At 49.5% G+C, this 14374-nt stretch overlaps 1 protein-coding gene across 3 annotated transcripts in view; it reads right to left on the bottom strand.

Annotated features, from left to right (window-relative positions):
- RARG (retinoic acid receptor gamma) overlaps positions 1–14374 on the bottom strand; it is a 129885-nt gene that overhangs the window by 49088 nt on the left and 66423 nt on the right. The window contains exon 1 of one of the 3 annotated variants that reach the window (XM_080994792.1): positions 1744–2074. The exons of the other annotated variants lie outside the window; for them this stretch is intronic. Within the exon in view, the coding sequence (XP_080850918.1) occupies positions 1744–1888 (145 nt within the window). The 5' untranslated portion in view covers positions 1889–2074. Of the gene's footprint in view, positions 1–1743; positions 2075–14374 lie in introns of those variants that run through there. 3 annotated transcript variants of the gene reach the window in all.

The raw sequence follows: 14374 nt of genomic DNA, 5'->3' as shown, positions 1-14374 counted from the left end.
TGAAACTATAGCCTATAGTCCAGAATCCCAAATTCTAGATGGCATGGGTTACTTCATGGTGATGAAAAGGCATTCCGGCCTTGCCCAGGGAAACTTCTCCCTTTATCATTTAACATGTTTCTGAGTTGAACCTTGATCTTAAAACCAGGTCCCTGACTGAGCCCTGACTCGAATTCAGCTTCAGCATCCCCCCTGTGTAATAAAATCCCTCCATTCCCTTGGAATGGCTATTGTTGAGTTTTTATTAAACAGCACAGTAGTAAGAATTTCTTAGTTCCACAGTGTTCTACAGTCCTCACACAAAGAAGGGTGCTGCTTCTATTTGTGCTTCTGCAACCTCATGCAAGCGCTCGGGGTGGGAGAAGGAACCCTCCCACAGTTCAATTATAGACCTAGGCAGGAAGCGACGCGTTTTGATTTCCAGGCGCCGGCGAAAGAGTTAAAGTGCCACATTTCTTGAGAGCGCTTTGGCAGCCAGGCTGGGGTGGGGCCGTTCCAAACGAAACCGCTTTGAAAACGAGCTCCCCTCGGGTAAGGAGGGGGGCGGGCGGGAGAAAGGGGAGCGGAGCTTAACCCTGCATCCTCCCCAGGTGCCCCCAAAGGTGATGGGGAGCTGCCTTTGCACCACAACGTGTGTGTGTGTGTAAAAATATCAAAGGATTGTTCTTCTGCAAGTTGTAAACACTGGTGGTGGGTGCCAAAAAGCGGGGAAGGAAGGGAGGGAGGGAAGCGATTTGGCAGCTGCTCAAAGAGAAAAGGGAACGCAGGACCCGCTGGGGACACCCTTGGGTGTTTGACAGATCTCGCAAACACAACACCCCCAAGTCTCCGCTTCTACTTCCAGATTTCCAGATTCCAATAGTGTCTACAGTCTAGTGTGTGTACGAAACAAGGACGCAGCATTGCCTAACTAAAGGATTCTATTTGCACGGCGTGGTAGACTACAGCCAAATCCCCCCCTTTACTTTAAATCGAGGAAAGATAACAAAAGTAAAAAATTAAACTCCTGCTGCCAGGCTTTGTGAAGGATGAACGTCCCCCCCCCCCCGCCTTCTAGGCATCGTCTCCCAAAAGAAAGTCTTCCTTCCTTTCTGCCGTTCCTGATTTACTCCACATCCCCTCCACCCACACCCAGGTCGCCAAGAAACTTCAAAGTTCCCCCCTCATCTGGTGTTCATAATCCGCGTTTCCACATCAAGACAAAAGAGCGACGAGCGAGAGGGATCCCCAGTTTCCATGTAACCGAGACACAGTAGATCGCTGCCCGGATTACAGAAGGGGGGGTTGCAAACGTCCCAGAGCTTAAGTCACGCAGCCCCCCCTCTTTTTTTGCAGAGGAAGGGGGGAGACCCATAAAATTTCGGATCCCGACCCGCTTTCTGCTCCCCCACCCCTCCCCACGCCTCTTTTGCGGCGCAAGAGTTCCGAAGCAGGAAAAGAAAAAGTTGGAAAATTGGAACGCGAAGCAACCAATCAGGTCGGACGGCACGCCGAACAGCGCCCTCTAGGAAGATGCCCACCCGGATCCACTCGCGCCCAACGCCCACGCGCGGTTATTAAAAAGAAACAAAACAAAACAAAAAAAGCCCTGCCCCCAACCCATGTCAACAATCGCTGGACGCGGAACCCAATTCATTCTTTTGCATGCGCGTGGCACCCCAGGGACGCACCCTCCCCAAAGGAGCCACCCCACCCCAGACCAAAACAAAACCCCAAACACCAGCACGAGCTCGGATCACCTACATTGCAAGCTGGCCGGCTGGGGCCACCCGAAGGGATCCAAGCCCACGAAACACGGGCTTGACTTCCGCAGCATGCACGGGCTCCGGTTGGTAACATCGTAGAGTTGCCGCGGGGTGACGGCGAACGCCTCCATGCAATCGTACATCTCCGGAAACAATCCGTTTGGCGTGGAAGCGGGCGGCGGATCAGACAAGGAATGGTGGTGGGGATGAGGATGAGGATGATTATGGTGCGCTTGTGATTATGATGATCCTGGAAGAGTTGGAGATGTCCCGCGCCTCCCACAGCAGACGCGCAGGGGGCTTGGCTTGGCTGCGCCCCCACATGCAAAGCTTCTCGGCTGCACGCGCGCAAGGCGCACGCCGCGAGCGAAGCTGGTCGCTTGGGAAGCGCAGGCGCTGCGATCGGTTTCGCTGCCTTGCTTAAAAGGCTATTACCTTGGGGGCGAAAGCGGCTAAGGACTTCCAAGCTCGTGGGTGGGGCTTGGAGCCGAAAAGGGGTGGGCCATGTGGGAGGGACACACACACATACATACAAAATCTGACTACAGTATACGCAGCAGCCACACGGACAACAACGCTCCGAGGAAGACCTAGGAAACGCGCGCAAACACGGATTCGGCAGGCGCGCAAGAAGGAAATAATAAGGGTCACAGTCCACGCAGGACTATTCTTTTGCACTGTATTCTTCGTTCTTTTCCAAGCCACACTCGCGATGACAGGAAGAAGGGCGGGGGGTGGGGGGGACAACTGCCAAAAGCTCTCAAAAGTTTCGCAAAAGGGCAAGCTGATTATTCATATTTACTGGGAAGTCTGTTCTCCTGAGAAATTTGCAGCTTCTGCCTAAAGTGTGTGATTCACATAATCACTGCTCTTGCAAAACTACACATCCATATCCACCATCCTTGATATTGCTGGCAGTGGCGTAGTGTGGGGGGTGCAGGGGGGGCCGGCCGCACCAGGCGCAACATCTGGGGGGGCGCGCTCGCACTCGCAGCTCTCTGCCCCTACCTGGCTCACTCACTCTCTCTCACTGCAGTGCTGGCTGTGCAAATCCGAGCCGCTGGGTCGCCGCCCACTGTGGAGGGGGTGGGTGCCAGGCGTGCAGTGCGGAGAGAGAGCGAGGGACTATCTGGGGAGGGACAGTGCAGCGGCCGCCCAGCGCAGCGCTGAGCGCGGGAGAGAACCACACCAGACCAGACCAGGCAGCAGCAAGAAGAAGCTGGCAGTGGCGGCAGGTTAGGGGGCGCAAATTACTTGCCTTGCCCCGGGTTAGGGGGCGCAAATTACTTGCCTTGCCCCGGGTGCTGACAACCCATGCTACGCCGCTGATTGCTGGTTGAAATCCTCATTTCACCTATACAGTGGTACCTCAGGTTACATATGCTTCAGGTTACAGACTCTGCTAACCCAGAAATAGTGCTTCAGGTTAAGAACTTTGCTTCAGGATGAGAACAGAAATCGTGCAGCAGCGGCACAGCGGCAGCAGGAGGCCCCATTAGCTAAAGTGGTGCTTCAGGTTAAGAACAGTTTCAGGTTAAGAACGGACCTCTGGAACGAATTAAGGACTTAACCCGAGGTACCACTGTATAAGCCAACACTGAAAAGAGAGGTCGTGGGTATAGACCTCCATTATCGTTTTTGCCACTTTTTCAAGACTATGGCAAAGTCCTCAAAAGGTGTATTACGAAAACGGCTAATGCAACTGAAGTGAGCTGGTGTCAACACAGGATGTGTTCTCACAAGGTCTCCTGGGCATACCCAGGAGTGCTTGGTGGGGCATCTCCCCCCCCCCCCCAAATCAAGTAACTAAATGAAAATACTTAACTGACCAGTTGCAGATAACTCGGCTCTGGCTCCCCACCACATAAAGCCTGCCCACCTAAGAGAAATCCTGACTACGCCCATGCAAGGCCTTTTAATATTAATTAGTTATTACAGATTCCCCCATCACATCAATTCCTCCATAGTCAAGTTAAAGAATGGAAAGTGTTTATTTTATTTATTAAATGTGTCAGTCGCTTTGCCCAGGGCAACCCAAAGTGACTTCCAACTAAACAAATAGACAATAACCCCCACATAGATATATTAAAACCAAGAGGAAATACATTTAAAACATCCCTTTCCCACTTCTAAATGGCCACAGATAGTCAAAGGCCTGGTTTTGCCTGGTGCCTCAAGATATACAATGATGGCAGCAGGTGAGCCTCCCAAGAAGAGCGTTCCACCAACAGGGAGCCACCACAGAAAAGGCCCGTTCTCATGTAGCTACCCTCTGGACTTCTAGTAGAGGGCCCCCCCAAAGAATGGTCTCCCATGATGAGCACAGGTGTTCTGTTCCCTACCTGCTCTGCCTCATGTCTATATATATGGGTGGAATGGTCATTGGGTTTGGAATTACATCATCAAACAATGATTGATAATTCGTACTAATGAATTCAAAGACAAGGGGTGAGATATTGAGAATCCACCCTAGCGTGCATTTTGTGTGCGTACAATTCAGGATATTTAAAGAACTGCTGGTTCATAACTCAGGTTAGTAAGCGAAGGTTTGCACAGTGTTTCCGCATGGGCATGAAGCCCCTTCACACAAGCTGCAATTAAATCAGAAAGGCTCTAATTAACCATAGCTTTCCATTTCCTCTTAACTAGGAAAATATGGTTAGTAGCTGCAAACAAGCTACCATGTTATAAACCAATGAAGCTGGTTACCCGTTTTAGAACCAGTCATGATGTTAAACTAACTTTAAACTCTGTTTTAATTTCCCGGCTTATCCTGAAGCTAGTAATCATAGTTTTCCGGTTCAGACAACATGGGAAACTGCAAATAATTAGAGACTTCTTGGTTTAACTGTGGCCCACATGTGCAGGCAAAAGGCTTGTGCATACTATAGCCTAAAAGGCAAGATCACCTAAACATGGCCACGGAGTGATGTAAACGCCCATTTATTTTTATCGATGATTTTTAATCTGTATCAGTGAGTACAAAATCAGTACATGGTGGTTAATTTGAATTTAATTAAGGAAACTAGAGGGTTCATAGAGTAAATATCTGGGACCTGTGCATATATATTCACACTGCAGAACAAATTCAAACCTTGGTTGTCGAACGCAATTCGTTCCGGAAGCCCGTTCGGCTTCCGAAAATGTTCAACAACCGAGGCGCGGATTGTGATTGGTTGCAAGATCTTGCACTCAAGCGGAAGGCTGTGTCAGATGTTTGGCTTCAAAAACAGGAGCACTTTCTTCCGGGTTTTCAGTGTTCGGGAGCCGAAACATTTGTCAACGGAGCCATTTGAGAAGCGAGGTTTGACTGTACAAACTTTCTCTTTCAGTGCTCAGTTCTATGGTCTCTCACTTTTTCTCTTTCTCCCCCACACTTTCAGACCTTGATTTCAGCAACTTCATAGTGGTGCAGTAAATCTGGGTAGAGCTGTGAGCTGGGCACGTGGTGAGCAAAGCAACCGCACAACTGCTTTAAACACAATGTAAAAACCCACCCCAGATCTGCTCAGCCCAGGAGGCTGGCCTGCTACTAGTTTGATTATGTCAAGGATGCCGGAGTTGGATGTGCAGAAATCAGCAGGTAAAACCCGTTCACAGCATGGAAATAAACATTATCACCTGTTAATTCCTGTAGATCAAGCTACTGCTGTTCAAAAGCTAGCGACCTAACTGGCTACCTGGGGGTTGCTCTTACTTGTCAGAGGTGGCAAATCTGGCTTCAAACAAAATATCCTGCTGTCTTTGTAAAGTTAGAGGAGTATTATTGAGCCAAATTTTATTGCAGGGATGAGGAACAGCCAGCCCACAGTGTCTTTGGATCCAGGCTACAGCCTCTCCTCTCCAACTCTGCCCCCTCCACAGCAATAAAGGTTTTTTTTTGGGGGGGGGGAGTTCCCATTGATGCCAATGGAAGCTTCCCCCTGCCAAAAAAGCCAAATTGCCATGTGTGGAGAAGGAGAGAATTGGGGGGGGGGGTGTGTGTGTCACAGATAGGGAGGCAAGGGTTAAGATTCTACTCCCCACACAATGTGACCCCCTCCAAATCATACATGGTAATTAGGCTTAGAGAAAAAGCTTCCATTGACATGGCAGTTCTTAACTATAGAAGCCTTTCTCCAGGCAAAATGAAACAAATCAACAGAATAATATTTTTATACTAGGACCACAGGCATACCTAGGGACCCTTGCACCTTTGGCAAGGAGTTGTATTGGCACCCACCACCATGTCCAAGAGCTTTAAAATAAAATAAAATCTGGAACTCTGGAGCTTTCCCCACAAAAACTTGTTTTTTAAAGCTAATGTGCAACAAATGGCAATCCAGGTTTTCTGCGGATTGCTGTTTGCTCCGATTCAGCTTTAAAGAGTGTGTGGACATGGACCTTTAAAGCACAGACCATGCCTAGAAAATGTGGACAAGCCCCTCGTTTTAATAGCTTTCAGTCTTGCTGAAATAAGGTCCGGGCAAGTTGCAAAAGCTCGCACAGGAAGCAGTGATGGCCACCAACTTAAAAAGGTAAAGGGACCCCTGACCATTAGGTCTAGTCGTGACTGACTCTGGGGATGCGGCGCTCATCTCGCTTTATTGGCCGAGGGAGCCGGCGTACAGCTTCCAGGTCATGTGGCCAGCATGACTAAGCCGCTTCTGGCGAACCAGAGCAGCGCACAGAAACACCGTTTACCTTCCTGCCAAAGTGGTACCTACTTGCACTTTGACGTGCTTTCGAACTGCTAGGTTGGCAGGAGCAGGGACCGAGCAACGGGAGCTCACCCCGTCGTGGGGATTCGAACCGCCGACCTTCTGATCGGCAAGTCCTAGGCTCTGTGGTTTAACCCACAGCGCCACCCATGTCCCTGCCACCAACTTAGATGGCTTTAAAAGAGGATTAGACAAATTCATGTATGAGAGGGTTATCAGTGACTGCTAGTCCTGATGGCTCTGCCCTGCCTGTACAGATGGAGGCAGCAACACATCTGAATATCACTTGCTGGAAACCACAGGAGGGCAGAGGGCTCTTGTGCTCAAATCCTGCTTCTGGGTTTCCCACAGGCAAATGTTCAGCCACTGTGAGAACTGGATGCTGGACAAGATGGGCCACTGACCAAATAGCATTGACCAAAAAGCAGGAGTAAAAACTAAATTCAGTTTTAAATATATTCTGAGAGTCTTCTACTCTCTGTCTCACATGGACGTTGATAGGTTTATCATATAAACAAGCACAAGAAACCAACACCTTTTCAGAGCATGCCTCTCTCACAAGTGTTGGCTTAAATTCTCTCTCTCCCACACACTCCCAAGCTGCATACCTTCATCTTAATGCCTCCTCACCAACATCCCTCAACCCCCAAACCACCACTGCAGCCATCAGAGGATGCATCCCTGACCATCTGCTTTGCAAGCAAATTGCTCTCCCAGCCAAAATCCAGGTTCTGCCAAATCAGTGACAGGGATGAGGAATGCAGAACATTATTCTGAGAAACCACTGTAATCCCACGTCAGACTGGCTACCAGTTGGACCGGGTCAGTCGACAGGCCTAAGCAAACTATCACATTTTGTTGGGTGGGGGAACTGATCCTGTTCCCAGTGCCCTCAAAGCAGAGTAAGAACAGTGCAAGAAAAGGGTCCCGCAAAGCCCCACCTGTTGACTCTGCTCCACAAAAGCTTGTGCCATAATAGGACGTGTTCATCTTCAAGATGCTTCATGCCTCCTTGTCATTTTTGCCGCTTGAGTTTTCTCTATCCAATCCATCCATGAAGCCTTTTAATAGAATATTAACCATACGAGTTGGAAGGGACCACGAAGGTCATCTAAGTCCAACCCCCTGCAATGCAAGAATCTTTTGCCCAACGTGGGGCTTGAACCCACAACCTTGAGATTAAGAGTCTCGTGCTCTACCGACTGAGCTATGATTTTGCACAAGTAGCGAGCCATACCATTTGTGTTTGGCAAGGCAGTTCATCTCCGAAAATGGGTCTAGACTAAGTGTGGGGGACCTCAACCCTGGGGACCAAAGGCAGCCCCGCAGCCCTCTCTATCTGACACCCCCTGGCTCTTTCCCCAGGCCCCCTCATTGGCCACGCCCTTCACTGGCTTTGCTTTCCACCCTCATTGGGGAGTTTTTGCTCTGATGAAGCTACTTCCTTGCCTGGATGGAGAATAAGGTAAAGGTAAAGGGACCCCTGACCATTAGGTCCAGTCGTGGCCGACTCTGGGGTTGCGGCGCTCATCTCGCTTTATTGGCTGAGGGAGCCAGCGTACAGCTTCCAGGTCATGTGGCCAGCATGACTGAGCCGCTTCTGCCGAACCAGACCAGCGCACGGAAACACCGTTTACCTTCCCACCGGAGCGGTACCTATTTATCTACTTGCACTTTGAGGTGCTTTCAAACTGCTAGGTTGGCAGGAGCAGCGACCAAGCAATGGGAGCTCACCCAGTCGCTGGGATTCGAACCGCCGACCTTCTGATCGGCAAGTCCTAGGCTCTGTGGTTTAACCCACAGCGCCACCCGCGTCCCGTGGATGGAGGATAGAGAGGGGCATTTGAGAGTGTGCAGAAACTAGCTCACTGTACAAATGAAAAATTTACATTTGTGGGTTTGCCCACCAGTGGCATGTGGAAGGCTGCCCACAAGAGAATGCTTCCCTCAGGGCAGAACAAGTCCCCGCTCCCCCAATCTATTTTTTCTTTCTTTCAAGGAACAGGAACGTGGGTGTCTTCTGTCTTAGTCAGTCATTAGGACTTATGTGGAACTCACCCCCCCCCCCCCGGAGCAGAATCCGCTTTTTATCCAGCAGCTGCGTTCATGGCAGTGCCAGAGACCATGGCTCATAACATGGTCTGATAACAGCCAGCCTGCACAGCCAGAATGTCAGTGACTTCCCTTTGGAAATCCAGCTCACCTCCTTCCAGAGAGGAACAGCTAGCAAAAGTATGGGACACTGCACTGTCGTAACACCTGACTCAAAAACGGAGAGTCCTTACGGGCTCATCAGAAACAGAGCACTTTTGTTCAACTCAGTGTTAAGATTTTCTCCTATGTTAGCTTGACTGCACAGCCCACTAAATCCCTGAAAACCAGATTGACTCAACTTTTCAGACCCCCCAAGTGTCCCTATTTTCCAGGGAAAGTCCCGGATTTACAGAAGCTATTCCGGTTTCTGATTTGATCCTGCAATGTTCTGCTCTTCCTTAAAGGTAAAGGACCCCTGACAGTTAAGTCCAGTCGCGAATGACTCTGGGGTTGCGGCGCTCATCTTGCTTAGGACGTCCCTATTTTCATTAGAGCAATGTTGGAGGGTATGGAGTTTTGCGACTCCCAAGTTAAGGAGATAACTAACTACATAACCTTTGCAAAACATCTGAAGGCAGCCCTGTATAGGGAAGTTTTTAAAACAAGTTTTTTAAAGTTTAGGTTTTGGTATGTTGGAAGCCACCTAGAGTGGCTGGGGCACCCCAGTCAGATGGGCAGGGTAGAAATAATAAAGTTGTTATTGTTGTTGTTGTTGTTGTTGTTGTTGTGATGTCCCTATTTTCATCTGAGAAATGTTGGAGGTTATGCCTTTTTCTTCTTAATACAATAGTTGCGGCATTGCCCTCGCAGTAGTCTCCCCGTTTCCCCCTCCCCTCATTTTATTTTTGTTTATTTTTGTTTGTTACACTCTCATTTCTCACTGCATTTTGTACCTGCCAACAACATTCTGTATGAAAAATGGCAATAACAACAGCAACATCATCATCATCATCATTAGTAGTAGTAGTATTGCCGGCCAGCCTTTCAATAGAACGAAAACAGGTGAAGTTATGCCAACTTCTTCTTCACTCTAACAATGGCTGAGATGCTCCAAAAATGACATGGTGGTAAATAATATTAATATTAATAATAATGACATGGTGCCTGGCTTCTCCCCAATGGATGGGATGTCCTTTTCTCTCCCTCTCTCTTTCGCACACACACTCACACCGCACAAAATATGCTTTTAAAAAACCCCTCCTCTCTGCCCTGTCCCCAGCTTCCACTAAGCGAGCCAACACAAACACACTTGCTAGCTGAGTTGGACATGGCCTACTTTTTGCCCCCCCCCCTTTTTTTAGCCCTGGCTCAGCTATCCCCATCTCTCTCTCCCCCGCCCCCCCCCCCCGGCCACTGGCCCTCCGCCCCACCAGCAGCTGAGCCAAACTTAATTCCTGCCCCCCTCACCTGCTAGGGGCAAAGCAACATTAGCTTTTCTTTCTGGTTAAACCAGGCTTCCCCCTCGCGAGCTAGGCCCGGCTCCCTCTCCACTGGTTGGGCTAGGCTCCTTGCCAGTAGCTGGCCAGGCCAGGCCAGGCTGTTCCACCCCGCTCTTCTCCATTCCCCCACCCCCTGAAGCCTCTCCCTTTCCTTCCAGCGCGAAGGCCGAGCGAGCGTCAAGCGAGCCAGCGGCATGAACTCTGCAAGAACCCCCTTTGGGTGCAGTAACCTCCACATGACCCAGCTCCATGGCAGTCCTTCCCTCCGCTGCCTGCAGCACGGCAGCCAAACCAGGCCCTTGCTCCCTCTCCTTCCTTCTGCTCAGTTTTTCCACAGCCTCCCGGTGCCCCAGTTTCCAGAAAAGAAAGAAAAAAGCCTTGGAAACAGCAACCACCCTAGCTCCACAGACCCCCATCTCCCCATCACTAGGGGGGCAACTGGTCGCTTCTGAACCGGTATTTTTGATACTGCTTTTTAACCCTAACTGAAAAGCTGGTTTTTTTGTTTTTGTTTTAAAACTTCGCCGAATCAGCAAACAGCTTCTGATCTGCATGTGTTTAAATGTATTAAGTGGCCAGAGAATTCTTCCACAAGCAGATTTTATCCCCCCCCCTCCATCCCGCCACCACTGCCACCCACCCCCTTGATGATCTGTGCCAGTTTGCGGGGGTGACAACAGACAGAAGATTTCCAGAGTTTGGAGGGTTGGGTGGAGGAATCAATGCAGCCCCACAATAACCTCAAAGCAAAAGTTCTGGCAGAATGGAAAGGCGGATTTAACTCGCAAACCACACGGTGCCACAAGCCAGTGAAAGAATCCCTTGGATTTGCCCAAGGATGGGCACCCATAAAACAGTGGTCTAGCCCCTTACCCTGCCAGGCGCAGATCGAGTGGAGGCTTGGGGAGCAAGGAGAGAGAAAGACAGTCTTACTCCTTGTTTCTTACCCCATAGGATTTCTGTAACTAACTTCTAGGCTTGTGATAAATCCATCACCCTAAATCATAGGGTTTTCAAGCAGCCCTACAGTTCAGTTCCCCCTCCCTCTTCCTCCCCTCACCAAGGCTGCAAGTCAGCATTCACAAGTGCTCCTTTTTTAAAAAAAAATTCCTGGATTAAATAATCCAATCCTTTTCTGATCCTGTGCTTCCAGTGCCTATACTAGATTTAAAAACAAAAACCTACCATGCACAGCCACCCTTATGGTGGTAGCTTATGGTTAAAGGGTGCAAACTGGTACTAACTAATCACTTTCTGAACGCAAACACAGATAGTAGCTTCTGCCTTATATAGGTGGGGGCTGCTTCTTGTCCCTCCCTTGCTGCTCTTCCCGAAAACTCCCCAAGCCTGTACAGATACATGACTCTACCCTGCAGCTGCTCCCCCCTTTCCCCCCTGCCTTGTGGCTTTCCTTTGCCTGACTGGGACTCTGGCCACAAGGGATTCTTTCCTGCATCCCTCTAGCTTGCACTGGCGGGATCTGAAAGGTCCCAATTAGCCTGACCCGCCTGCCTGCTAATTCAAACCAGAAGCATCTCTGCACGGGCTCTGGCTCTGGGGCTTTGCTGCGCAGGAGCGGCATGTGCGCAGACATTCCCTCACTTGCTCTCCCCCATTATCCCCACACAGCCAGGCAGCCCTGCTGCTAACATGAGGAGGGCAGAGAAGAGTGTGTCAGAGGGGGGGAGCATTTTTCTCTTGTTCCCAACGTACACGGTCCTCATCAACCTTGCAGCATCCTTACTCGTTTTTCAGAGACATGTCTCTGTTCTTGTAAAATTTGCCTGCAGCTCCGAGCCCATCCAGAAGTCCAAATCTTCCTTGGCATTGCTTGGTCTTCAGAATAAGCCTCTTGCCATGTTCAATCTCTTGCATGGGTGTAGCCAGAATTTATGTTGGGTCGAGGGGAGGACACCCACCTGTCACTATCCTCTGTCTCGCGGATTCGGAACAAAATGTCTCAACAACAGTTGTTTAAATTTACTTTCTTTTGACCCCAAGTGCTCAGAAAAACCCCTGTCAAAATCTTTCTACAATTTCTACTTTTAGTTAAGTGTTTTGTATTTATTTGATTTTGGGGCCCCTGCCCCCCTGGCTACACCCATGGCCTCTTGCCCAGCACCCAACAGAAGCCCATACTGAGAGGGGGCACCAACTCTGATCACAGAACAGAACAAGAAGCAACATCTTTTCCATGAAAGTGGAGGTGTGGGCAAACTTTCCAACTGCACAAGAACCACCCGTCAGCCAGAATAGAAAAGTCCATTATTATCAGCTATAGAGAAAGTGGTGGATGGGAAGCAGAGGTTGATTGTAAATACGAGCAGTGACTTCATCTCAAAAATTTCAGCGCTTCAACGCATACGGATGCATGAACCACCAAGGAGCTTAATGGCAATCTTGTCCCAAGGACCCAGGAACCTGAGATTACACCCTCAGCTTCCAGGAAAATACCTGTGTCATGTCTGCAGCAGTAAAAAGTGTGGGGGCATCTGATAAATTAGTTTGGTTATTGTGGCAATAGCCTGTGATACGCAGAGTCAAGTCAGTGATAAACAGAGTCAAGTCAGTGGTCCATTTGGGTCCAGTGTTGTTCACTCAGGTAGTAGCTTTCCCTGTCCTTGGACAGAGAGGTCCTTCCTGGCCTCCAAGTGGCCCTGTTAACTGAGATCCTTTAACTCAGAGGTGGCTAACCTGTCACTCCAAGTGTTATTGGTCTCCAGCTGCCATCAGCCTCAGCCAGCATTGCCAATGATCAGGGATGATGGGAGTTGTGGTCCAGCAATATCTGGAGGGCCACAGGCTCCTCACCTCTGCTTTTACTGGAGATGACTCAGTTCGAACCTGGCACTGTATGTAAACTGGAGTTACTGTCTTTCTATCGCTGCCCTTCATTAGTTCTCCTTCCAGTTATCCAGTTGCTGTTTTCCTTCTGTCTATTTATTCAGTTTGAGCCTGATCACAACAGGCTTCAACCCACCCCTGCAGGCCCCCAGTGCCAAGGCAGGACAGATTAGTATCGAATTTGTACCTAACTACTGACGTTTGACAGCCAGGAGAATCCATCTGGCTGGCACAGTACTGCCCTCCTTCCTTCTTTCCCTCCTTCCTTCCTTCCTTCCTTCCTTCCTTCCTTCCTTCCTTGAGAATTAGACCTTCAAACTTTTTTGGTGTGAACTTTTGACAGTCTCAAAAAGCTAAGTGTGTGTATGTATGCGTGTGTGAGAGAATGGAAGTATAATTTCAGGGTTCCACAGAAACTACAATTTCTTTTGAAGTTGGTATTTCAAAATTTATTTGCTGAGTCATCCCATCTGACCCACGAAAGCAGCTGAGTCCCCACAAACTGTTTGCTCATTTACAGTCCCACACACTGCAGAGTTCAGCACACCTAATCCCATTGAAATCAGCAGCCTTGAAATGCAAATAGTTTTTCTTAGGCTTTAGCCTTAGGCTGTTGATGTAAAATCATTGAGCCTATTCGCCTCTCTCCCTTGCCTAGGAACAAATTATGCTTGGGGTTGGTGTGAAGGGTTGGTGTGGAGAGGGAGAGAAGACTAGAAGAAGATCTTCCAATCTTTCAGAACTTCTAGTCCCACCTTAGATCCGGCACATCTTTCTAACGAAAAAGATTGCGCGGACCCCGTTAAGTGACGGCAGGAAGTTCCAGTTGTGGGAACTGATCCTGGGCACAAAACGTCTTCAGTTCCCACCAGAGGAGAGGCTGACGACTGTTTCCTGTTGCAGCAATGTTGACAGCTTCCTCCGCTGGCTGGGGCTGTGGGGCTATGGGTCTGGGCATGGCAAAGTCACTGGCATCGACACCTGGTGGCAGTCGACACACTTGCTGGCTTTAAGGAGCTATTCTCTGGCTTTTCTCTCTGTGCCTGGTGGAGGAAAAAAGGTAAAGGGACCCCTGACCATCAGGTCCAGTTGTGGCCGACTCTGGGGTTGTGGTGCTCATCTCGCTTTATTGGCCGAGGGAGCCAGCGTACAGCTTCCAGGTCATGTGGCCAGCATGACTAAGCTGCTTCTGGCGAACCAGAGCAGCGCACAGAAACACTGTTTACCTTCCCGCCAGAGTGGTACCTATTTATCTACTTGCACTTTGACGTGCTTTCGAACTGCTAGGTTGGCAGGAGCAGGGACCGAGCAATGGGAGCTCACCCCGTCGCGGGGATTCGAACCACCGACCTTCTGATCAGCAAGTCCTAGGCTCTGTGGTTTAACCCACAGCGCCACCAACCAGGACTAGGAGTGGCCCAATTATTTACACTGGACAGCAGCATTCAGAAAACTTTACAGGGGCAAGCTGGTGCATAAAAGCTCCCCACAAAAACACTCAATGCTTGCATCACCGGACTGTTTCCAGTCAACTACCCACACCTTACCTTTT

The sequence above is a fragment of the Podarcis pityusensis genome (assembly GCF_964106645.2).
Source record: "Podarcis pityusensis genome assembly, chromosome: 2".
NCBI lineage: Eukaryota > Metazoa > Chordata > Lepidosauria > Squamata > Lacertidae > Podarcis > Podarcis pityusensis.
This window is presented reverse-complemented; position numbering and strand designations above follow the sequence as displayed.